This window comes from Camelus bactrianus, chromosome 2 (genome assembly GCF_048773025.1).
Source record: "Camelus bactrianus isolate YW-2024 breed Bactrian camel chromosome 2, ASM4877302v1, whole genome shotgun sequence".
NCBI lineage: Eukaryota > Metazoa > Chordata > Mammalia > Artiodactyla > Camelidae > Camelus > Camelus bactrianus.
In genome coordinates this window covers 67,073,193-67,100,137 of record NC_133540.1, presented here as the reverse complement: position 1 = coordinate 67,100,137, position 26,945 = coordinate 67,073,193, and the positions used below count along the sequence as shown (strand labels likewise).

Here is a 26,945-nt window from a genome sequence, read left to right as displayed (position 1 = left end):
TCCTGAACTGTGAATTATTTATCTTTGTATTGTCCAAACCTACCTCAGTATGTGAAGCATCATAGATATCCCTGAAATAGTCAGAATCGATGCTATTTTGGCCCCAGGTCTTAAAATACTTTAGTTAAACTGAGTATGTAATTTATATCATTAATCAGTAGTTTAAGGAACTATTACTCCTATTAAATAAGATTTAATTTAGATTACAGATGAGCAAAAGAAAACTTTAATTTTACTGTATAAATCTACCTGTTATTATGGATTCATAATTTATAGATCTTAGGTGAATATGCTTATGTTTATCATGAACAATTTAATTTCTGTGAAGTTTTATTTAAACCTACTTTCTCATTTTTCCTCCATCTGTTTCTCTAGAGAGGTATATATTCTCTTCTCTGTGCTTCCATAACACCCTATAAAAAAAAAACTGTATTGAAGCTTTTATTTTGTTTACTGTTCTATCTTCCTCACTGAAATAGAAACTCTGTAAAAGTAAGGCCTTCTTGTACTCCTGTTTATATCCACTTTGCCTGACATAAAGGCTAAGTTAATATTAATAAGTGTCTGTTCTTTAATTGAATGTGTCATTTTTCCTTGGGTAAATTGAGTAATTTTTATTTCTCGCATTTATCTTCATTATTGGCTTTTTATACATTTAAAAAAATTTTTAGTGGTAACCCATATATATCTTTAACTTATCAGAGTTTACCATCAAATATTATATCACATATGGTTTAATAATCTTTATAACTGTGTACTTCCAATTCCACTGTCCCATCCTTTGTGCTATTATAGTCATATATTTCGTTTTTACATATGTTAGAAACCCTGCAATATATTGTTGTTATTTATACTTTAGACAGTCAGTTATTTTTAAAAACAGGAGAAAAACTTTTTATATTTACTTTGATTTTTATCATTTTTACTCTCCCTCATTTCTTTGGGTAGATTCAAATTTTTGTCTAGTATTGTACACTTTCTGCCTGAAAAAAATTTGTTTAACAGGCTTTTTTTTTTCTTTTAATACTTAAGAGGTGTTTTTACATTGTTTTCTAGCTTGCATAGTTTTAGATGAGAATTCTGCTGTATTTTAGTTTTGCTATTCCAAATATAAATTTTCCCCCACTCTGGCTGCCTGTAAAAGATTCTCTCTCTTTTTTTTTTTTTTTTTTTTTTAATTTTTCAGCAGCTTGGCTTTTTGGTCTGTTTTTGTTTTGTTTTCTTTGCTGGGGGGTAAAGGTGGCCCCTAAACTTTTTAGATTTGTAGCATGATGTCTTTCATTATTTTTGGAAAATTCTCAGCTGTTAACTCTTTAAATATCTCTTCTACGCTGTTCTCAATTGCTTCTCTTTCTGAGATTCCAATTACACCTATGTTAGATCATTTGCTATTTTCTCTCAGTTCTTAGGTTCTTTGGGGTTTCCCCCCTCTTTTTGTCTTTTTTTGTTTTAATTTTTATTGTTTCTATTGATCTACAAGTTCACTGAGTCTCTGGTTTTATTGAGTCTACTGTTCAGCCTTTTGAAATAATTCATCTTTGATATTATCTTTCATTTGTGGCATCTCCATTTAACTCTTATAGTTGCCATTTCTCTGCAAAATTCCACATCTGTTCATGGATTTTAAAGTCTCTGTTAATTCTAACATCTGGGTCACCTGTGAGTCTCATTCTAATGATTGATTTACCTCTTGACTGTGGTTTTTTGTTTTTGTTTTTTTTTTCCTCTTTCAAAAATGCATCTCTTAATTTTTTATCAAATGCTGGACATTGTGGAAAAAATGGTAGAGATTAACAATATTTAATCACTATAAATAAGCACACTTCCTTTTATTTCAGGCAGTTAGTAAGGGATGTACTTCCAGCCAATCTAGTCATAAGTTGAGCTGGGTTCATGTTTTGCTTTTGATAACTTTATTTCAGTGCTGTAGTTTTCAAAACTTTAATAGTGGGCTGTTCTTATTCTGTGCTTAGAGTAAGGGTGCTGGAGGACTCTTTATGGTGTTCCTGCTTTCTCTTCAGCCTTTAGCCATTCATGCATGCCTGTACCACAAGGAGATTCTCTCCATCTCTGGTTCCTTTCCCCAAAATAGAGTGCTATTGACAAGCACTATGCAGAACATCCATCACTATTGTTTTTTAGTCTATAAAGGAAAAGCCCATTTCTAAAAATTTTGGTGCTAAGTAGAAAAAAAATTCAGAGATAGATTAATTAGGAAAGAAGCTGTAATTTTCCTTTGGTTATACCCATATCATAGTTGCTACAGTGACTAGATAATTAAATAAATAAACAAATAATTAAAACCATATATTGATTAAATAATTAAATGTCTTATATTATTGATTAAGTAATTAATGTCCTATATTAATCATACTTGAGATATGTTATTATTAGTAAACTGAAAACTGTAAAAGTTCTGTGAGATGTATAAAATCTGAATATATATTTAAGGCTTACTTAATGTCAAATATTCTTTTTTTTTTTTTAGTAGGAATATATTTCACGTTGTTTATGTAGAGGAGTGTGTTAGTTTCCTAGTGCTCCTGTAACAAAGTACCACAAACCTAAAGCAACAGAATGTATTAAGACAACAGAGTGGCTTAAAACAATAGAAATTTATTATTTTACGGTTGTGGAGGCTGTATCCAAAATCAAGTATCAGTAGGACCATGCTCCCTTTAAACCTGTAAGCAAAGAGGCATCCCCCCCCTTTTTTTTCCCTGGCTCTTCCAAGCTCCTGGTGGCATCAGAAATTCCTTATAGCAGCAAATTCCAGTGTCTGCTGCCTTCATTCACATGGCTGTCTTCCCCTTTTGTGTTTTCATATCTTCACATGGCATTCTCTCTGCATCTCTCTTTTCTTTTTATAAGAATACCAGTTACATTGGACCCTACTCCATACTCATCTTAACTGATCTCTCTGCAGTGATCCTATTTCCAAATAAAGTCTAAAGTACTGGAAGTTAGAATTTGAACATATATTTTTGGGAGACACAGTTCAGTAAACAGGAATGATCATGTCTGTGCCTCAAAAGCATACTCCTATATCACTAGCATTATTTCAAACAGGTAAAGATACTAAACTAATGAGCCTAAAAGGCAGGCTAAGAATGTACTCACGAGTAAACCTCTGTGTCATACATTTGTGTTTTAAATTTATAGGAAGAATTTTGATATTTGATTCCTTTTCAATTCAGGCAAATTTAAAGATAGCCAGTAATGTTTCTAAAAATCACATTTTAATGAAAATGTTTACAAACTCCATCCTGTTTACTCCTCATTTGGAGCATTATTCTTGCAAAATTCTGGTAAACTAAGAAATTAAATCATTTCCTTAACTCAGCAATGGTATAGTTTGGGGATTTTCGATAATATTTTTCATTTAGCTTTCTAAGACATCTGAATTTCACATGTGACTGGCATTCAGTGAAAACTTAATGGGCTTTTTGAAGATTCAAATCTAGGATTCTATTCTCAGTTATAGCTTAGTATTGACTAAAAAGTCTCAGAATAGTTTTCGTGTCCCTGCATTTAAAATGAATCTAATTTATGTTGCCTATTGTTTTTAAATCCTTGCTTGGTATATGTTACACATTTTCAAATCTTATTATAATAAAGTATTTATTTTTAGAGGTTAAAAAGTGGCATAATAGTGGAGTTTGAAGGGGAAAAAATGATGAATGTGATTAAAATAAATTTTATTGTGGCATCTTTGTAATGCTATCACTTTTTTCCAAGCTAACACTAGTAAGGACTTAAGTTATAATTGTTTTGACTTTAAACATCTATTCTGAATCACCTTTCTGTTCACTAAGAAAAAGCACATCAAAAATTATTATTTCTAGACAGTATAATCTTTCAGAGCTCAGCTTTCCAGCTTAGCTTGTAAAAAGAATTTTTATTTGCCATCAGTCTTTGTAGTTTCTAGTAATATTTACTTGGGAAAAATAAAGATAGTACCTGAATTATATAGAAAGCTGAAGCAGCAGAATTTAACATATTAAAAAACCCTACACAGCATATAAGTACTCCTGTGTGCACAACATGGACAAAGTAGAAATTGAAGTCATGTCAAGCTAAAAAGAAGTTCAGCAGTATTGTGCTCCTGCTCCCCCCTCCCCCCTTTTCCAGATTGGAATTTGACATCAACAGAGGTTAAGAGGCTTTCTTATGGTCAAACTTTACAAAACTCCAAATTTAAAGACCTTATTATAGTTACTTCATAAGTCATTACCTCAATGATAATTAGTTTTTAAATATTATAAAGCTTCTACTTTACCTACTTGAAATTCTTAAGTTTAACATGTCAAATTTTAGGTAACAAAGAAATCTAATTCCTGCTCCAACCACCAGGACTAGTCCTAGTATTTCATTGTTAAATGTTTTTTCCATTTGGGTTTGCATCTTTGGTGTGTCTACAACTTTGTTTACTCAAAGAAGAAAGTCTTACCTTCTGTTGAAAATAAATCTTCTCATTTTCTTTTCTTTAGCCTTAATTAGCTATATTGAGTTTTAATTACAGTATGAGATACTGAAAGTGATTGGGGAAAAATGCATCTGATACTAGGTCTGACAGTGAAGAGGGTGAAAAAGTGAGGAAGATTGTATCTGATGTCATCTTTTTTCTCTGTAAAGTAGGAAGCATGGTTTCTGTTAAGAGTACAGAAATTGGAAAAGGGAGGGGCTTTAAAAGTTTTGACTATTTGGATGGGTCATGGTGGGTAGTGTGACAGGAATGTGTGAAAAGATGTGCAGCATAGTTTAAAGGCTTGTCTTTGCTTATAAGGCCTATAATTTTTACAAAGTTAAAGATTGTACAATTTGTTCATTCTTTGCTGTGGTTCTAATTATTGTTAGTTAAAGCACATTTTCTCAAAGATTTGGAAATTTCTCACTATCAAAATGGATCTCAGTGAACGGATGTGTGACTCTTCATGAGTTTTGATATGGATATGAAAATTGTGTTATTGTACTGTGCCTTTTTAATCTCTTAACCAGTTATATGTGTAATAGGTTTTGTCTAAAAACTTCTATTTAGCAGGCATTTTGGACAGCTGCTGTTTAATGTAGATTGGTCTTAGTATTTAAATTCATGGATACCCTAAAAAGATATTTGGGGAGTAAGATACCAAAGGACTTTTCAGAAATGAATCTTTAAAAAAGATTCTTGATTGACACCAAGACAGTGTTACTGTCTTTTTGAACAAAATGGCAAAGGTATTTCAATATACCTTTTTTGTATTTAATGAGGGAACATTGAATTAGAATTCAGATTTCCCAAGTTTTAGTTCTGAACGCTAGTATTTAATCATCATGATTTCTTTAAGCAAAGTCTGAGTTGAAACATGAGGAAAAAGAAATATGATTTAAAATTTATCTTCTTAATTTACTTATTATTTCTTAAGTACATTTACAGTGAAAGTCATTTGTATCTATCTGCTCAGTGCCGTAGCTTTAATTTTGGCTATTGGTAACCCTGGAAAACCTTTGTAGCTCTGTGCTGCATACCATCTTATTAATGCCAAACACTCTAGCACTTACTGTAATGTGTGTGTGCAGCCTGTGCAGAGCCAGCATCATTAATTAACAATTGCAGCGTGTTTGTGCAGGATGCTCTTACACAAAACACAGTGAAGCAGTGCACAAATCCATGACAGTGTAACATGTTAAAGATGAACTCTTTAAGTCACTAAAACTTCTTTGAAAACACAAAAGGTATTCGTTCAATAGTATCTCCACAACATGTAATTTTCTCATGTTTCTCAGTGTTAATTTTTAACAAAATTTAGATGAAAGCTTATTAGTGTGATCAGCTCCTGCAGTTTATTCCTCTTGTATAGATACAATTTTCTAAGGTGCTACCTCATAATCATCACCACAGAAACCACTCCTGATGTCACAAAGGATTATTACTTCTGGTGGGAAATAAGTAGTTTGAGCAGATGGATGCATAAGGAATGAAGATCTTATTATTACACAAACAATTAGAGGGTGAGAGGAAAATATATAAAGTATATATGTAGGCATAATTCTTTTAAAATAGGTTTCTAGAATTTGTGTTTGCTACTGAGAATTTCTGAGAAGAAATATGAAAAAGGTGATATTTAAACTGCAAAAGTAGAAGGTAGCATGAAAATTGTAGATTTTAGATTGTAAAAATAGATTAGTATTAAAAAAATTAATTTTAGATAAAATTTGCTATTGCAGATTGTGGGCAATAGCATCCATCATCAAGCTGCTTCCCCAAGTTTCCTCCTTAGTCATGTCAAAGATTTAAGCCTTCTAAATTCTCTTTTTTGTGGAAAGCTGGCAATGATAAAAAGATATTTAAAAAATAATGTGTTTGCTGATATAATTATATAATATTATTATATAATATCAGCATGAATATTAAAAAGTTCCAAATTGTGCCTATCCAGTCATATTATTACATAGGCTTGATAGTCATTTTCTACTAGCTATTTGGCTCTTTTTCCATTTTTTTTTTCAAATTCTAGTATCTATGTATGCATCCATTTATCTCTCTTTCTCTCTCCCCATCCTTAACTTCAACTGTTATTTTTTCCCTGTAAATGCTGTATACTCTTGATACTAAATTAACTGTCATTGAGAGTACAGAAAAATCAACTGTCAGCAAAGACCTGCTCCTGTATTTTCTGGAATAGGTTAAACCTCACTCATCAGATTTAAAAATCTAATATGCCAGTGGTAGTGAAGAGGTGAAGCCATAGGAACTCACACCTGCTGGAGGGAATGTACACTGGCTTTGGACACCTGTTTATCATTATCTAAAAAAGTGGAAGATGTACAGATTCTATGAACCAACAATATCATTTATGTGGTATAAATAATAGCCCAAACCTAAAAACAACCCAAGTAATAGCAAAAGGATAGACAAATAATTATGATGTGTTCATACAGGGAATATTAGACAGCATTTTAAACATCTCCTTTTTCATATTTCTTCTCAAATTCTCAGTAGCAAATACAAATTTTAGAAACCTATTTTAAAAGAATTATGCTTACCTATTTTAAAAAAATATATAAAATATACTTTATATATTTTCCTCTCACCCTCTAATTATTTGTATAATAATAAGACCTTCCTTATGCATCCATCTGCTCAAACTACTTATTTCCCACCAGAAGTAATAATCCTTTGTGACATCTGCTTCCTGCTTTTGGCTATTGAAGAGTAATATCTCATTAGATTTAAAGTTCTGCTCTTAGTGTGAAAAAAGATCATACTTGTACTGGAAACTACTTTTTGTGACAGGCCATCATTAAAGAATGTATGTAGCAGGGCTTAAAGTGTTGGTGGGGCTGCACTTTCTCCAGTGGTTGCATACCTCATAATTATGGAAAATAAAGGTATAAATTATATTTCTAGAGGGGACAACTCAGTATTCTTTACAAGTTAGAAGTTACTTATTATGAGAAGTGTTAAAAATGAGCCTACATTTAGAGGTATGAAAGTTTAGGATAAGGAAGCTTTTAGAAATTATTTTTAAGTAAACAGTGTTATTTTACTATCATAAACATAAAGCTATAAAGAGCTACCTTTACTGTGAAAAAACATTTCATATGGACTTGTGCATTAACAGATATTCTAATATGTATTTTAAATAATTTGTAAGATGTCTTTAAAAACTTACTGGTTTTAGTAGAGTAAAAGAACACAGCATCATTTATTTCTTTGCACCTTCAGATTATTTAAAATATTTTAATAAAATTCTCTTCAACTCAGGTATCTATTGCTATATGTGCTTTGCTTTTCTTCTCAGATTCGGTAATAATGTAATTTCCAATGTAGAGATTGAGTTTATGCTCAGCAGCCAACTCTTGGTAACACATAGCATTGTGGTAGACAGTCTAAACAGGGCAGGGCAGGAGGGGGGAACAGAAGAAAGAAAGGAAGCAAAGAAAGGGAAGAAAAATACTGTGGCTCTGAAACACAAATAGGAAATTTGCCTTTCAATTTTAGTTATGTTCTTATTTATTGCATTAATAAATTTGGTGAACATAGTTTTTGAATAAGTTTTTATTAAATTTATTGAATTATTTAATTTTTTGAATATTGAATAGCTGTGTGTTGACAGGAAACCAACTTAGCTTTCTAAGCATACACAATTTATATTTTAAAGGCCTGTATTTACTCAGCAGTTAGAATAAGAAACTATTTGAGCTTTACAATTTAGGGATGGGATATACTATAAATGTATAGTATTGAAGGTCTGAACATTCAGATTTGTAATACCAGTATTTAGTTTTATCTGACATCATCCGCATGCAAATTGCCAACAGTTTACATTTATGTTATAGGAAAAGAAAACCTTAGAAATTAGGTTTTTAAATGAGATCTGACCAGTGTACTTGCTGGCTCATTTGACTAGCTACCCTGGACTTAAGAATTTTCTGTCATCTCATTAGCTATTTAGCATAGGGTCCTCTTCTGCATCTATGTAACAGTATAAAAAAGCTAAGTGGACATGGTGCAAAACTTCAGTGAACAAAACTATTTTGTTTCATTTTAGTACGAATTTCCTTAAAATTTTTCAAAATTATGAAGCTCGTATTTACGAGGCCTTGCTACATAAGTGGTGTGTGTGTGTGGGTGTGTGTGTGTGTATCTAACACAAGAAATGATGTCTGTTGTTTCATTTGCTAATATGATTTGGCAACAATGATAAGGATAGGACCTTAGTTTCACTTCTTTTATTAGAAAAATGAAAATCTTTCATTACTAACTAACTACATGGCTGTAATTCCTTTGTCAGCCATTTCTTTTACTGACCCTTTTGTTAGGCTTCTGTAGCTGCACTGTCCAGTATGGCAGCCACTAGCCAGATTTGGCGGTTGAGCAGCTGAGTGTGGCTAGTCCAAACGGACATGTAACTTGGAATTCAAAGATTGATTAAAAAGAAGGGAATGTAGAATGTTTCATTAATAGTTTGTGTATTGATTGTGTGTTGGGATGATCATATTTTTGTTTTATTGGGCTGAGTAAAATATATTACTAAAGTTAATTTATTATCTTTTTAATGTTTTTAATGTGGCTACTAGTAAATTTAAATTACATATATGGCTCACATTTGTGGCTCTCATATTTCTTTTGGACAGCACTTGTACTTTTATGTAAGGAAGTCAGAGTTAGAAAGATATATTCTTTCTTTCATCTCTTTCCAGTCCTATATCTAAGGGTTAGAAAGTATTTTCAAGCTATTTATATGTTGCAACAGTTAAATGACTGTTCTATTTAACGTAGATGTGTATGTAACAGAAAGTATGTTTGACTATCATTTGACCACTGATTGTGATGTTGAAGTGTATTGATGTACTCTTGAATGGAAAGGATAAGGAGAGATAAAACACAAACTACTCAGAATTGAAAAAGAAGAACATTATGTACTATAGGAAATACCGTTAAAGAGACCCTGGTACTAATCTTTAGGACTTATACATTGTGACCAAGAGTTATACTGTCCTGCAGATGCTTGTCTTTGATAATAGTTGACTTTGAAACCATTGACAGAATGATATATTTACTTGCTTCAAACTGAGAAAATTCCGATAGAATATTATTTCCTATTTTTCTTCTCTTACACAGAGTTGTCATTTGTGAAAGAGAAGGCAAAAAATTTCATGTCATAGTCATAAACTTTAGGACACAGAGAAGTTCTTTAAGCTTCTATTTGATACCAATGAGAATAATCTTTTTTCTCCTAAAAAATGATTGTCTCTTTTCCCCATCCCACCCCCATTTCCATGTTTGTTTGTTTTGTTTTGTTTTTTCCAAAAAGACATTTAATGCCCTGCTTAGATTTATTTTCTACTTACTCACTAAATAAGAAATAACTCTGTTATGTTTTGTATTGAAATTGTAAGGTACATTTCTTTTTTCTTTTATTTTTAATTTAACTCTTTGTTTTACAGATGAGGGCAGAAGTGCAGTTGACCAAGCAGGTGGTGCACAGATTGTAATTGACCATTTAAGGTCACTGTGCAGTATAACAGATCCCGCCAATGAGAAGCTCTTGACTGTCTTTTGTGGCATGCTGATGAACTATAGCAATGAGAATGGTAAACAAAATTGAAAACTTGCTTTATCTCTGGGGGAAAAATTAAAAATCATCATTATAATAGTACAAAAAATTTAGAAAAATTATGAACAAAGCATTCATAAGTAGCACATAAAATTAGTAATTAGCCAACATTAAATTACAATGTTTCAAAAATACAGAATGGTCTAATTTAAATGGAACTAATTGTTGAAAGATTGTCCATGTTAATACCAAAAACAAGAAACAGCATAATGGTATGGTTTAAGATTTCTTGCTACGAATATTTTTAAAATAAACAGTGTTAAAATATCTTATGTTTATTACTTTCTATTAATACCAGGAGCAGCTTTAAAACATAAATACTGTCTATATTATTAAAATTATTTTATTTAGATACTAGATTTACTTGTAACAATAAAAAAATTTTAATGAAATCTGGCCTTAGAAAAGTAAAGTTCAAAGCAATTGCAGATACCTGATTTTAGAATTTTAATAAATACATGTAACAGAAGTTTCTTTTTTCTGTAAAACATTCTTAGAGCCCAGCAACAAATGACATGTCAATTTCAGATAGTCTATATGGTTGTTAATTAAATGAACATAAAAACAGTGATCTGAAGACTTCACTGTACTTTTAAATGTCACAAAAAATTCATCCATTTATCATCTTACATGAATTACTGAATGATTCAAACACTCAAATTCTGGTAGGTTCCTAGAATGTAACATTAATGAGGTCTTTCTGTGGTTTGTTTCATAATGGCATTTTAAGTTGTAATCTTTGACAGAGATAACTTTATTTGTATACTGAACATGTAATAGTATTGTTCCATGTATTCTAGAAACGCATGGCCCTTTAGGTATATTTTTATTTTTTCATGGGTCCAAAGAAATTATTCTCAATAGTTAAAAATAAGTAAATAAAAATTGGTGACAAATGGCTACTGGCATTTGGCCTTGGTGTTAGTTACTGTAACAGCAGATGGTAGGGACTTTAGCCCTGCCCCATTGAAAGGGGAGAGCTGCTACTCTCCTCTAGCCAGTTGTTTCTGTGTGGCAATTTGACCAAATACTGCCAGATCTTTAACTTTGGGGATAGGAGGAAGCTAGAAATCTAGCTTTTCATGTGACATCTGTTTTTTAAATGTTTGATTACATTTGCTTTTTTAGCACTGTAAAAGCTAGACAGAATGTGTACTCAGGTCACATCCTTTCCAAAAAATACCAGTTTTAAACCTCTGAATTAAAATTATCAGTTATAATAATAAAAAAAAGTATTCTTATTTATCAAATGGCTTACCTGTTAAACTTGAGCAAATAACAACTGGTAGTTTTTATAGGATCAGTTACCTCTATTTTTCTTGCCCTCTGGTGGAATCATTTTTGAAGAGAAGGTGTCCTAAATATAAATAGGAGGAACAGAAACACAATATCTGGGTAACCTACAAAATGAATAGCTAGTTCCTAAATAATTGAAACTTGAACATGATATATGGGTATTTGAATTGCATTCAGAAATCATTGGCCAGTTGTTCATGTCACTTCCTTTCCCTTCAACTACATTTTGGCTTGGACACCTGAGAAAGTGGGACAAGAGTTGAGTGGGAAGAAGGTTTAGAATGATAAATGAAAGAAACTAGTCATGCAGTTATTATAGCAGCTTTGGATATAAAAGAATTAGTCTCGTTATGCATCTATACCATTTCTTTATCCTTTGAGGAAGCTGTTGTTCAAAAATCTGTACGAAAACATATCAAATGGCAAAATGATCTTCAAAACCATTACTAATTCTAATCCAAAAGAGTTTGTGATTGACTCTCTATAATAGGATATCACACTGTGTAGGGAAGTGTTCTGAGAAGGTAATGTTAACAATGTGCAGAGTGCACAGTCTAAATGCATAATACATTTCTTTTGTAAGATTAGGTTTTTCCCCTGGTGTGCAAGTATTCACAAGAAATAACTTAGATACTTTAGAAAGCTATATTAACTTTTCTCAGAACATTACTGGAGCAGTGGTCATTTTGTTCCATTATTCTAAAAGCTGCAATTTAATACAGCTTTCAAAACTTTTTAGATAAAATAGAAGTGAAGTTATGTTTAGTATTTTAAGGAAGAAATGCCAAACTTGTAACTATCTTCTTTCCTTTGCTTCCGTTTATGTTTGTCTATCATGGGGATCATAGTTTGTGAAGTGGTTCTTTTTGTCAATGATGCTCTTTAACTTAGATTGTATCCTCTTTTGTTTTGCATAATTATTAAGTATCTTTGTTGTTGTGTCGGTTATTTACTTACTCTTTTCTTTAAAATAAGTGTTTACAGACTTTCCAACTTAATTTTAGATCTCCTTGGCTAACTTCAGATATTTGGTATTGATCCTATCCACCCAGATGAGTCACTGAAGACAAGAAAACAGCAGAGCTTTTGAAACTCAGGAGGCACTTTTTGTTAGCACTGATAAATGAAAATTCCTTTTCATGTGTATTTACTATTGAATTTCAATATACAGGTCTCTGCTAGTTTCTGAGTAGAGCAGTTGAGTGATAACTACCTCCCTGTTACTCTAGCCAAGAAATTAACTCTCCCCTTGGGCCCAATAGCTTAAGCCTCATTCATAGTTAAGGGATTACTTTATAGCTTCATAGATAAAAATTTTTTAAATATAAAGATAAGAAAGTACTGAAAATAGTCACCAAGACTCACCAACATGGTTTCTCTAGTAAGAACTTTTGCACATTGTTTATTAGTCCTAAAAGTGGATTCACACCAGACTGAGACTTTGGATACCTTGATTCCTGTCCATATAATGGACAACTCTGAGCATATCCAATTTTGAATCCATTAAATAAGAAATCTGGTTTCCTAAACAGAAGCAAGACAAGTATATAATGAAAACACTCAGTAAAGGCATATTTCTATCCTTTGATAAAACTATATATAACTCAAGGTTCATGAGTTTTGAAATTTTAAAACCAGCTCAGAATTTTTAAGCTATGAGCTGGGTATATTCTTTTGTTTCCCCATTGGTAAAGCAATTAAAACTTTTTATACTCAGACAAGTAAGAGTGGAATATTTGAATAGAAAAAGTTATAATTGCTTAACTAGAAAAGTTGTATCAATTATATTGCTAAATAAAATCATGTTTAAATAGAATAAGATAAAACTTTTTGTTTAGTAAAGGTCATTTCATATTTATCCTTTTGGGGAAAATCATACCTGTTTTTCCCATGGAAAAAGAGAACTCTTCAGTTCTGTGGCCCTCCAAAATAGTCCAAGTATTTGACAGTTGTGGTTAGAGAAAAGTGTGTTGACAGTTTGACATTCAGTTTGAGGAAATGTGAAGTTCCTATATTTTTTTTATGTAGTTACTACTTTAAAGTTTTAGTTATTCTGTAAACAAGGAACTCAAACATTACTGTAGATATTTTTATCTCATTAGTTTCTTGGGTATTCTTTTTCTTAGCTTTGGTTACCTAGTGCCAAAACATTGCAGTGAAGACTGAAAATTTTGTTCAGATATTCAACTGTTTTCAAATATAACACCATTTTAGCATATAATAGGAGTTTGGAAAATATTAATTGACTTTTCTGGATGCTTAGTATTGTCTAAAAATGTTTTATTAACAAAATCTATACTTGGAAGAAAAATATGTTCCTGGAATGCATTTTCTTCATTAAACAAGTTAGAAGCATTATAAACTCTTGCCCTCTGTATTAGTTTATATTTGCTGTTCACATACATGGCGGTAGGAGAAAGTGGTATTGAAAACACAATGATAGTAATAGTACCAAATCTGTGGTTAAAAATTTACCATAGGTAATCTACAGACTTGATAAATCTGTGTATGTATACTTGTAAGTTGATTGCAGTTTGAATAGAAACAAACCAGTAATCTAAAGTAAAGCACTGGAATAATTTAATACCTTGTTGAGGAATCTATTGATGGTCACCGTTTTTACTATATTATAAGTAACCATGATTAATCAGTATGTATCTCCTGGAAAACTCTGTAATTGAGAGTTTAATTCTTTCTTAATATACCTGTGCTAGAGGCAGAAAATACAGGGGAAAATCTATTACAATTCTAAAGAAAATTATTAATGAATGATGATAAGCATTAAAGCAGGCTAAAATTACTTGTTTTACATAAGCTATGCCATGAGAGGAAAAAGTGAAGGAAACAGAAATGCCATCAGGAAAGGAAAAATTCATTTCCTTCTAAAATGACTAATGTAATATACACAGTCTATGGCTGGTTTCTTCATGTGACCTATATAATATATACATATATTTGTATATGTATATATGATTTTTATAAATAGAGCTGATTCTTCTGTGATATTTTAATACCGCCTTGTTATTGAAAGACTAATTTCTCTTTTTTTGTGGTTCCTGAAATCTCTCTGGGATACTCTCATGATAATTCTTACTATGTGGCCTCATGGGCCTACGCTAACTAAACTATGGTTGAAGGAAGGCCATCCATGCTACTTAGGAAGTGCAACACACAGAGCATGTTATTGGAGCATAACAATTGAATTTAAGTATTAAGCCAAGTGCTTAAATTCAGTTGTTTAAAAAAAGCCTGTAAAATATTTTCTCTAATTTAAAGGTCACTTAGTATGCAATTCATTTTAGCTGCTACTTTCATTTCAACCATGGCAACAGTTTCACAATTCTCATAATACTGTTCATTTTCCCAGCTAACTCAGCCTGATAACTTGGCTTACTTGAATTTTCTTTATACTTAAAATAGGAATAGTAGAAATTAATAAGGAATAATCCTGATTAAAAACTAAAAAAGCACTTTGGCCTGAGCTACTTGTTTATGTGTTGGCATTACTTTATTATAGGTAAGGAAGAATACTTCCTAGATGTGGAATGTGTAGAAAATGATTTGGTTTGCATGAGTGAAGAACTGTTTCCAAAGTTTACTTACTCTGAGTATAAGCTAATTAATAATTCCATATATTTCCTAAATACTAAAAGCTTTTCCCCTAACTTTAAGGGGAGAAAACAAAACAAAATTAAAAATGTAAAATTTTATCTTTGCAATTTATTGTCTTTTTTCAGTGATAATATTAATTTTCCTATATAGTATTTTCATTGTATTTTCTGTTCACTTTTTCTGTTTATAAAAGCATAGAAGATGTACTTTTACGATTGTATCTTTTGAAGCCTGGTTTGTCAAATTAAAGTACTCTATAGTATGTCGAACAAAGTGTGTTGAAGATTTATTGTGCCACTGAAAAGCTTTTAGGCTTTAAAAAAAATAACATTGGAATTCTTTATTTATTAACTGTTGTTCTCTTTGTAAAAAATTTCTAAATTTTTACTGCTTGTCCAGCAGAGCTTTGTAATCAATCTGAAGCAGGTTGCATTCATGAAGTTCTGCTACAAATGTCATTTTAAACAAATTGTTTTACTGATGAACAGAGCAGTTAATTATTCTTGTGCCTCCTGCTAATTCTGCCTATTAAATTTGACCAATTATTGAGGTTAGCTTTTCATCATAATCCTTCTAAACAATTACTATAATAATGCTGTTATTTAATGGACAGGCTAAGAACTTGGTTTTTAGTAGAGGTTTACCAAATGCACATTTTGGTTTAATTCCATATGGTCCAGTATTGGCATTGATATTCAGCTTTGGCCATTATGGACTGAACTTCTGAATCCAAGAATCAGAAATTTTATCACACACAAAAAATGGAATTGTTCTTACAGTTTTTTGTCAATGATTTAAAGTTTGGCATTATAATACAAAAATAATACTTTTTGCAGCATTTTCAGCTTTTAGATTGCTTTCATAATAGTGCATTTAGCATTGTGATACTAAATAGATAACAAATTTTAACTGCAGGCAGTGGAGTAACAAAGTATGTTTGGGGTTCCTCATTCTCTAACATGTTTTTCTTTATTTGCTTTATGTCTGGATTGACGGTAACTATCATAGATGTTATTGAATATTATTTTTGAGATTTTCCTTATAGTGAAAATTTGAGGTGGCAGAGTTGGCTTTCTGATTTTAACTCATCCTCACAAGATGTAAAGAATTCTTAAATTGGACTTTTTGTTGAACCAGTCATGGCCTGAATGGAATGAAATAACTAAAAATCAACAACAGCTTCTAACATTTATTTTATTTTTTATTGTAAATTCTAAAGAGAATAGATAATCTAATCTCTATTATTCTGCCTTGATTTAATTTTTACATTTGTATAGCTTTCATCATTAGTTATTGCCACATTTTAATATTGCAATATAAATATTCATTTATATTTCAGCTGATATAATTTCAACATATGAAACACATCAGGAGACTTTGTACGTGGAATGCTTACCTATATTTGAAAATGAGTATTTATATAGTGACAGTAAAACTGAAAGACCAGACCTTGTTTTTATTATTGATGTTACTATAACAGTTGAAATATGATGGTATCAAACACCTGATTATTGCCTATGCACAAGTTTGTAGGTACCAGAAATGACATTGAAGTGAGCAGTCAGGTGTTGTTTGGCCTTTAAGAGCTAAGGCCAAAGCCATAGATAAATAATGGATTTTGGACAAATATCAATGTATCTTTAATTTAGGCCACTTAAAATACTCATTCAGAGAGAAATTCAGGGCAGAAAACTATGATGTGTAATCAACTTGTATAAAAATTAGTAACCCAGTTTTCTAACTTCCAGTAAAATTCTGTTAACAAACTGCCTATATTTTATTTACTGAAAAAAAATTTAATTAAATAATGTTTTAAGAATTGTTACTGGCTAGAAATCAGAAATCTTTGGGTTATGTAGATATTTCCTGTTAACACAGTCTGTGTGTTGCAAATAACTTCCATGTAATTATAAAGTATAAAAACTTGATCATAGAAATGTTCCCAGGTAACTAGTAATGCTTGTTTTTGGTTTTGTGGGGTTTTTTGGTTGTTGTTAAAGCCAGTAAATCCTTTTGCAAAGCAAAAAATTTTTATGTTTTTAAACACATGTTTGTAAGATAGACATGTTATCATGTAAATTAACCTGGTATTTAGCTTAATTTACTATACAAAAATACAGGCCTTAAATTTATACTTAGATGTATATGTAGATGTGGCCTTTCTCTCAGCAATGGCACATGACTGGGTTTATTTCTCCCAACAAGAGCTACTTAAGCAACAGCTGGCAGTAGTTCTCTTCTAAAAAAACACAAAAAACAAAAGGCCACAAAAAACCAATTTTAACCTGTAAGAGACCAGTTTCTTTCTGCGATGAAAGCCTAGAGTTTTCTTTAATCAGAGTTGATGTATCTGTGAAATCTTTGTAGCAGTATTTATTATAACAAGAGTTGATCTATAATAAATAATTTAACCTGGAGCGAGTCTAGGGAAAAAGTTATCTACTAGATTAGGACATAATCATTCTGGATGTCATTGGATTGAGAATAGTAAATGGATAAGCTTCTTATGAATAATAAGAGTTTTCTCTTGTGACTTGCTTTAGGGGGTTTTGGTTGTTGCTGTTTTTACATTATACTCACTCGTGTAATTTTGTCATTTAACTCTAGAACTTTTACAGAAGGGAAATTTTGCTCTGCAGAGACTCTCTTATTTTCAGAACCCAGAAAAGCTTTTGAACTCTCTTTTCCATTTTTTGTTAACTTTTAGAAAGAAAAAAAAAGTATTGTTTTTAGACCTCCAATATTTTCGATACTAATGAATCTTGATTCTCTTTATTTTCCTTTGAAATTGCTATTTGTCACTGAAATGTATAACCTGGGGTGTCAATTATAGGGGTAATCTGGGTGCAAAACATCTAATGCACATTTTGTGTAAAGAGGGCTTTCAAAGTAAATTCATTTTAAACAACTGTAAATATTTTTAGTTTCTTATGTTCAGCACTAGATTTAGAATAAAAATTCTTCACTTTCCTGATGAGTCAACAAAAAGGTACTAAGTAACTGAAAAGGAAGTCTTGTATCTGCAGTGTGAATGTATAGAGTTTTTAAACACAAACCATCCTCTTGGTTGCTGTATTTAAGTCAGTTTGCTATTCAACATTATAATAGAGTTGTAACTTGCTTCAACTTGCAAGTTCTACTTCACTGTTACATCCTTTCTAATTTTTAATTTTTATATAGTTTTTTGAAATATAGATGTTCTATTAGACAAGGGTAATTTTCTTCAGTCTTCATTATGCCCAGATGATCCTTATACAGTTTGTATTAAAACTTCTCATCAAGATTTATATCTGCTTGTTTTTATTGTTTCAACTGTACATAGTTTATTTGACTGTAGATGGGGTTTTTATGCAAGTCTGTTAGTAGAAATATTGTGCTCTTTATAGTATGAATAATATACACACCGTATATACATTACTGCTGTAGAGACTGTGTTGTGAATTGTTTTGACACAGTTTCATCATTAAGTCCTATTTACCAATAAGCTTAATAATCTTATAGCATTGTGTATGAGGGCCTTTTCTTAGGAATAAGATAAACATGTTATAATCTTAAGAAACCTATTCTTTTTAGTAGTTGATCAACATAACTTCAATTGAGTTACTGGAATTCTTGGCATATTTTTCTGGACCTGTGATCTATCTGTACCAATGTTTTAAACATTAAACTTGAAACTCAGGGGGAAAAAGGTTCTTCAACTTGAGATCTTCTCTCCAGATCTCCATTCTTTGGAGTTTCCATGAGTGGGACCTGAAGAACTTGGAACCATTGAAATTCAAATGTAGGTAGGTAAGTGTTCACACCAGCGCATGCGTTGATTGCCTTATATCTCTTTGTATATGCATCTGTATTGCACCCCCTCAGTGCCTTTCTTCCTCTTCCTCCCCATAGATCATGCAGGGCCTGTGTCATCTTGATATGTAATTTTGTAATTCTGTATTTTGGTCAGTATTTGTCTGTGATGTGCATCAGGAGCAGTTTTTCAAAGTCTTCAGATGTTTATGACATTGTGCTGTCTCAAGACTGTCTTTCTCACATAAGTGTTTGCTCTGTATGGGCCTGGGTTGCATTTTTTGTGGATTGTGTTTGTTGAGCTCTGATAAACATTCCCTTGGAGTTGCTGGTACTTGCTGAAGGATGCAAAAGTCTCAGTCTTGCATTATGTCACTTACTCTCTCAAATGTATCTAGAGAATGTGAACTCTTCCTGATTCTAAGAATTTCTTCCAGTTAGTCTTTGATTTTAAAGTCATGTTCCTGATAACATTCATAATAGCATGAGTGTCAGCTACTACCCTTTGAAGTCCATTCAGTTTTCTTTGGGCATTAAGAAAAAGTGATTAAACTTAATCATTTGCTTCCAGCAATAAGAATTAATGCTAATTTATTCCACACAAACAAGACCCCTACTTAACCCCTGAAAAAACTATTTGTTGATAACATACTAAGTTGTAACGAAATAAGCAACAGATTTAATCATGGAATATTCTCCTAAGCTTAAGTAGAATTTTTACTCAAATAAGCAAAATGAAATGTTTAGGTGCTTAAATTTGCTTGAAATATCTGAGAACCAAAATCTAGGATTCCTACCATGCTTTTTGATTTTAGTTTTTTCTGTTATCACATCTGCCAAGCATATCATTGATTTTCAGAATCTCTTTTCTATGTTTTGTTTTGTTTTTTTCCAATTCCTATAAAAGTTAGGTAATCCATTGGCAGTGGTTCTTAAACTTTTGCTCTTTTAGATGCTTAAAAATTACTGAAGATCTCAAAGAACATTTGTTTATATATATAGATTATATCTATCAGTATTTACTGTATTAGAAATTAAAATGGAGACAATTTTAAAAATTATTTAGTCTTGCATTTTAAAATAATAAAAACCCATAAATAACATATTTTTATGAAAAATAACTTCTCAAAGTTAAAAAAAATTGCTGAGGAGAATAGCATTTATTGTACTGTGGGTGTGTGATGGTGAGGAATATAAACAACTAATAAAGTTGGGTGCCACTGACTGGTTTAATGCTAAAGCTCCAGCAGTTTTACCCACTGATGTTTTTTGTACCATCAGTGCAAGTGTCAATACAAATCGAATCGTGGTATTTTTATGAAAGTAGTTTTGACCTAGTGATCCTCTGACTGCACTTTGGGAACCACGTTCTAGGATGCCTGTTTATCTTGAAATGAAAACTTGTATCAACCTGTTCAGGTTTTTTCCCTCTTCTGGGCCTTCATTATCAAAGGAGAATGACTTGCTTTGCAGTTGGTATGAGCAGATTTTAGAGTTATCAGAGTATAATTTTTGTTTTAGTTAGCCTCATAGAAATGGATATAAAAGAAAGCACCCATGTGGTCCAAAATGATTTCTGTCCATTGGATAACTATATATTTTTCTCTTTACTTGTGTGTGGTATGTGTGTTGTATGTGAGTATACAAATAATTTGGCTCCTGGGTAGCTTGATAACACATTTTCATGAAGCAATGTGATTTTCATGAATTAGGACAATTCACACCATATTCCATGGAGCTATGCTACTTTTTCTCCTGATCTACCACAATTTCAAATATTGCTGCTTCAATTTGTAAGCCAAAGATTTTATGAAACTCTGCAATATTTCTTAACTTTTTTGTCCCTCTTTTCCCTGGAACCAAAATTCATAATATTGTAAAAGTGGTCCAAGAAAGTAGTAGAGATGCCAAGTTAAGAGAACATGAAGAACGTCACCTTCTACGTGGCATTCTCCTGTTGAGTTATCTCCTTCAGAAAAGTTGTTATTCCTCTGATGTCCCTGGACTGTTGGGTTTTTATTGTTTGCACCAACAGTACTGAGGGGGTGTGTGATGCTTACATATATGCAGACATATAGTGGAGTTTGACTCACACTCAATGCATGCGCTAGTGCTCACGCTTACGTACCTGAAATTTAATGATTCAACAGCTCTGCAGCATTTGAAGAGGTAGTCAAAATGAATAAATTTAAAAAATGAAAGTTAAAAATACTACTAAAGAACAAGGATCTGCAGAGGTGATTCAATAATAAGGAACTCTACTGGTAAGTAATCAAAATAATTTTTCACTTGGAAAGCTTCTTGGTGCATGATCATTAAAAATACTATAACCATAATACAAATATTCTGCCAATATAACACATAGGTATAATACTATAACAGGTATAATGCTATAGGTCTAACGAGTAATTTGCCTCTAAGTATAGCAAATCATTCATTAATGACTGAAGGGTATAGTTTGAAAAAGATGTTTAACATCAAAAGCATAAAAACAAATCATTTAGTTGAATATATTATATTCTTTGATTTCTCTCACTTTTTAGGACAGACTTCATAATTCCATTGCAAAATTTGAAATTGTTTTAGACTATTTGAACTCTAAATGTAAACTTTACTTTTTCTCCAACCTGTTTTCTATTCTTGTTTTGGTAATAGACCCCTTTCTAGTATAGATGGGCCCCCACAACTGAACCAGATAATATCTGTAATTATCAGTTTTCAGGGCCAATAAGCCTCTGTTGTCTATCTTTTTATACTTCACTCTAAAAGCAGGAAAAATTAACAAGGACCACCAGGCAAGTAATCAGTTGGCATGTGAGACAGCTTAACCTTGCCTTTATGTTCTTTCTGATAATCATCCAGCCACCTCCTTATCTATAGGTTAAGAACTATGAAGAGTGGTAAAGAGATTAGTAGGCAGCTCTGTCAAGGGAAGCATGCCATGAGGAAAATGTGTTTTATAAGAAACAGATTTTTATCTTTAGATTCCCAATAAGTAACTTAAAAGAACTTGGAGAAAATTATTAGCTTGAAAACTGCATAAATTTTAAAAGAAAAGTTTTGAAAGCATTCCTACATCTTTGGATGACTCAGTTATTAATAGTGATAGTGTTTTGCATAGACATGTATTTCTGTCTTCTTAGCTTTTTCTGAGAGGCAATACTTTTGGTTTTAGTTTAGGTTTGCTTACCTTCAACTCTGCTATGGGTATTCAGTTATCGTTCATGAAGAGCCATTTTGGAGGCCAAAGCATACTGAGTAGTTTAAAACCAATTAGTTTCTTAGAATATGAAGGCAGGCGATGATAACAAAGCCATGTTGACCTCGTTTGCTTCACCTCTGAAGTCAAATTTTCCTTTCTTTACTAAGATGAGTGTCATTTTAAATAGAACTTTGCAAAGAAAAATATTGTAAATAACCCATTTTTTTCCTTGTTAAAGCTACTTTCTGTCCTAGCAGCCATCGAAGAACCCTCTGCTACAAGTAAACAGTAATTTGTGTGTATTGCGCACTTTTCCATTATGATGAGGCAGCTGGATTTTAGGGATTCTAAGATTCTTATCTTCTCTCTTGGTCTTTATTAAACTTGCTTTTTTTCCTTATGCTTTTCATATACTCTGTGATTTCCTGTAATGTAAATGTTACTTTGTCTAACCTCTAAACTTAAAAACCAGTGCTAACATTTAATTATTTATACATTTTAAAGCCTACTGTATATAGTTATAAGACCTTATTTAAAAAAAATGTTTTGACATATTATTTGAATTATTTTCATTTCTAAATTTTTTTCATCATTGAAAAGGTTTAAAATTCAACTCTTCTAAACTAATGTCTTAAAACATTTTCAAGATAATTATATGACTGGATTTAATCTTGCTTTATTGTAATTGAAATAGTATTGAGTTTGCAATAGGGAAAATAAGAGGTATTTTCTTCTTACTAACGTCCATTTAATACATAAACACTTTTGTTGTTGTTGTTTTTACAGATTCCCTTCAAGCTCAGCTTATCAACATGGGTGTTATTCCTACCTTAGTTAAATTACTGGGCATCCACTGCCAAAATGCAGCTCTTACAGAAATGTGTCTTGTTGCATTTGGCAATTTAGCAGAACTTGGTAAGTCCTTGTTGTGAATCAAACATATAATTAACTTACTACTGTGCGTATAATAAATTTTCCTTTAGATGTTAACAACCTGGAAATCCATTTAGATTATATTAGTTTATTTTTTTTTTAAGCATTGTAGATACTTGCTTCAATGTTTAAAAAAAATGTAGTATTGTTTACAGTTGGAGCTACTTTGCTTCCCTGATTATTTTATGTATTAACATTTAAGGTTTAAACTTGTGTACTATTTTATAGAATTGAATGTTTTAAATGATCTCCACTTTAGTATTCTTATATGAGGGTTAGGGCTGGTCTTAAAATCAAATATTGTATTTCTGGGGCAAAAATAAAGGACTTCATAATTTATTACATTCTGTATAAATTATTGGCTTCTCATTTGAAAAGAATCTAGCAGACTACAGTTCTTCCCCTTCGTTTTACAAAATCCCTAAAAATGATAGAAGAATTTTTCATAGGAATATATTTGTTAAGGATTTTTTTTTAATATGAGAAATTCTTGAAAATCAGAAGGCAGACAAAAACAGACCAGAGCTGGTAACGCAGCCCAGTCCTAACAGAGAAGGGGACTGATGACCCCAGCACCCCCATCTCTTTTTCCCTGTTTCTTTTTTCTCTATGTCATGTATATCGCTCTTTCTTCTTTTTCTCCTCCCTCCCCATGATTCTTGATAGAACATTACAACTCCTCGTCTGAATCCACCCTGCAACCATGTTCATAAATTGTTCATTATGAGGATAGTCAAATCAAATGATATTTCATCATTGCTAAAATAACTATAACAAACAAGTAAATCAATTCTATTAATTACCCCCATTTTATAAATAAATAAACAGAAGCACCAGGATTCTAACTTTCGTTTTCCCAACTGAAAGCTCTTGTCCTTACACACTCGTTAAAATCTTGATTTCAGTACCTAACTTGAAGTCAAAGCAGAAGTAAAGGGAATAGGGATTATTTATCAAAGTTAATTTTTAAAATTCATTTTTATTCAGTGGGTCATCTCCTGGTATTTGTGAATGTTTCTTATCGTCTCTCCTCTTCTGCTTTTCTTCTTTTTCATACTGTCATTATTTCTATCATTCAAGTAACACCAAGAGTAGAAGAACATTCAGTTACTGTTTCACAAGTTATTTTCCATTATTAAAATGGAATGTAGGAGTTTGTGCTTAGGATAGTTTGTAGAAATAAAACAAATCATGTTATACTCCCTGGTAATGTTATAACCTTTGTAACAGAAACAAACACCATTTAATATAAGTTTACTGTATTAAGGAATCAGGATTTGTTTGGGAGATTACATAGACCACCTCATTACAATTCAGCCCTGTCTCCATGGGCTATAATAAAAGCTGAATATGCACCTAGTTTAGTTTAGCCCAATTTGATACTCTTTTCCCAGCTGTTTCTGCCCTTATCCCATATGGAGGGGGGAAAAAGGATGAAAGAGAAATATTTCTTTATTGCTAAGATTTTTAGAGTATAAGTCATGAATCTGTTATGCTCATATAATAGCTAGGTTATACATCAACACTGAAATAGAATATGTATGCCCCAAAATACTTTTTCTCTTTTCAGTGTGGGCTTTATTGCCCATGAGTTAATAAATCACCTAGTATTATTTTATTGACACAGGTAAAGATCAGGATCATATCACATACTTCTTAGTATGGCATATCACTAAATGCTAGAGTTATTACTTTTTGTCAAAAATTTTTAATAAAATTTGTGTGGTTTTGCTCACTAAAGATACATAATAGCTTAAAGACAAAATATAAGATAATTTAACAAGTATAATCTGTTTCAGAATTGGGGCCAGAAAAGGAATGTGCAGCTCTACCTTTTATTGTTCTCTTTGAATCCTAGTAATATATGCATACATAATTTTTCTATATTCACAATTGTAGCATAAATACAATTTTAGTTAAACTTGGCATTCTTATTTAACATTATAGATTAAACAGATTGGGATTTTTACCCTTTTTGTTTGGCTTCAAAATCTTTTATAAATAAAATTGCCTGCTTAAAATACTAGTATTTTGGGGGTAGAGATGTTAGAATGAAAATGTACACTTAATTTCACTCCCTTCTGGAACCAACTAAAACTACAGTAAAGAGATTCTTTTTAAAGTACTAAGCCCTCAAAGAAAGGGAGAAATAAAAAACAAGTAGAGGGGGTAACACAAAAACATTTTAGAACCTGTGAAGAAAAACAAGCAGTAACTCACTTAGCAAAATTTTGAAATCTAAATCCAGAATTGGAAAGACAAGAATTAACCAGTTTGCTCTTTGGGATCTTCAAAATGTTTAGGATTTGTTGTCATCAGGATTTCTAACCCTCTTTCCCATCCCACATTATGGTAACTACCCCTTCCCATCTAAGCAGAAGACTGTATTTATTCTCTGGAGAGACTGAAAATACAGGGTTGGTAGACTAAGGACATCAGACTAAGATGAAGTAAGAGGTACCAGAGTACTATTCTGAAAATAGATAAAGTGAAAGTAAATATGCCAAATTACCCCATTTGTCCTCCAGAACATAAAGAAACTGGGGTTTCTCTACAAAAGAGGCATCTTCAGGGACTCCTGCAGTCAGCAAGACCACTCATACTTATAGCTCCTAATTAATTTTTAAACCTCAATTCTTAATCAATGGCAGACAACTAGAGAGGTGAAGACAGCCTCTGAAATGGAAGATGCTGAAATGAACAGGAAAAAGTAACTTGGAGGAAACAGAAACTATGCAGGGTGGGGGAAATAAACTAATATCCTCAGATAAATGAGAAAAATTCTGTAAGCATGAGACTAATAGTTTAGAAAACTAAAGTTTCCTATTAGTTTAGAAAACCAAAGAAGCTGGAACATTAAAAATACAATAGCTAAAATGAAAGACAGTAAAATGAGTGAAAGAAGTATTTACAGAAGTAAAGCAAAAAACAGATGGAAATAGAAGAGAAAATGTAGATAGAAGATCAAAGCAAGAGTTCTAGAAAGAGGTAAACAGGAGGAAATTGCCAAATAACTCAGATATCACAGAACTGAAGTATGCATTTCTCCAGATTGGAAGAGTCTGTCAAATGCTTAGTCTAGTGGATGAAGATAATTCCCCAGACCACTGCACATCGATACGAAACTTTTGTGTAATGCGGACAAAGAGTACCTTTTACAGACTTCCAGAGAGAGGGGAAAAAACTTGAATACAAAAGAGTGGGAATCAGTAGACATCAGATGTCTCAAAACAACACTGGTAGAAGATGGAGTATTGCCTTCAAAAATTTGAGGAAAGATTATTTCCAATATAGAATTCTATACCCAAACTATCAATCAAGTGTGAGGTTATAATAATGACACTGTCAAACATGAATGTCTCAGAAAACTGGTACCCTACATACCTTTCCTCTGGAAGCCACTGGAAGATAGATGTATTGCACCAAAACAAGGGATATAAATAAGACTATATAAATAAGATTATGTAGGAATCAGGAAGAGTGTCTAACATAGGAAGAAGATAGGATTCATCAAGATAATGATAAAAATTCCAGGCTGTTAATTGTGTCCCACAAACATTGAGAGCAACCAATCTAGATTGGATTTGGTCAGAATTCTTTGAGAAAAACTTGTAAGTAAATTGACAGGATATCTGATGTAGCAAAAGAAGTTGAGAAAAGAATTGGAGAAAATGAAATGGATTCTGGTTGTATTTTGGAGGTAGATTGGTAGACCTTGGTAATTGGATGTATTGTTGAGTGAGAAGAAGTGAGCAGTCATTCCCAGGTTTCTGCCTGCATGGCAGGTAGATAGATGGTACACATATTTACCAAATTAAGGAAGTCTGGAGGAAGAAGATTTCAGGGTAGTATCAAAAGTCCATTTTAGACATAGAGTTTGGATGCTAGGCAGATACTCCAATGGAAATGTTAAATGGCCAGTTAAATAAGTAGTGTGGAGTCCAGAAGAGGGTAGAGATGTGATTGTATAAGCACCAAAACATACGGGTGCTGTTTTGATGTTGTGG

General features: G+C 31.9%; 1 protein-coding gene across 6 annotated transcripts in view; it reads left to right on the top strand.

Moving 5' to 3' along the window:
- Nucleotides 1–26,945, top strand: part of RAP1GDS1 (Rap1 GTPase-GDP dissociation stimulator 1) — a 129,560-nt gene that overhangs the window by 68,724 nt on the left and 33,891 nt on the right. For 5 of the 6 annotated variants that reach the window (XM_010953558.3, XM_045515713.2, XM_045515712.2 and 2 more), the window contains 2 exons: nucleotides 9,934–10,080; nucleotides 22,792–22,920. In XM_010953558.3, the coding sequence (XP_010951860.1) occupies nucleotides 9,934–10,080; nucleotides 22,792–22,920 (276 nt within the window). The remainder of the gene's footprint in view (nucleotides 1–9,933; nucleotides 10,081–22,791; nucleotides 22,921–26,945) is intronic. The other variant, XM_045515714.2, reaches the window with a different exon arrangement.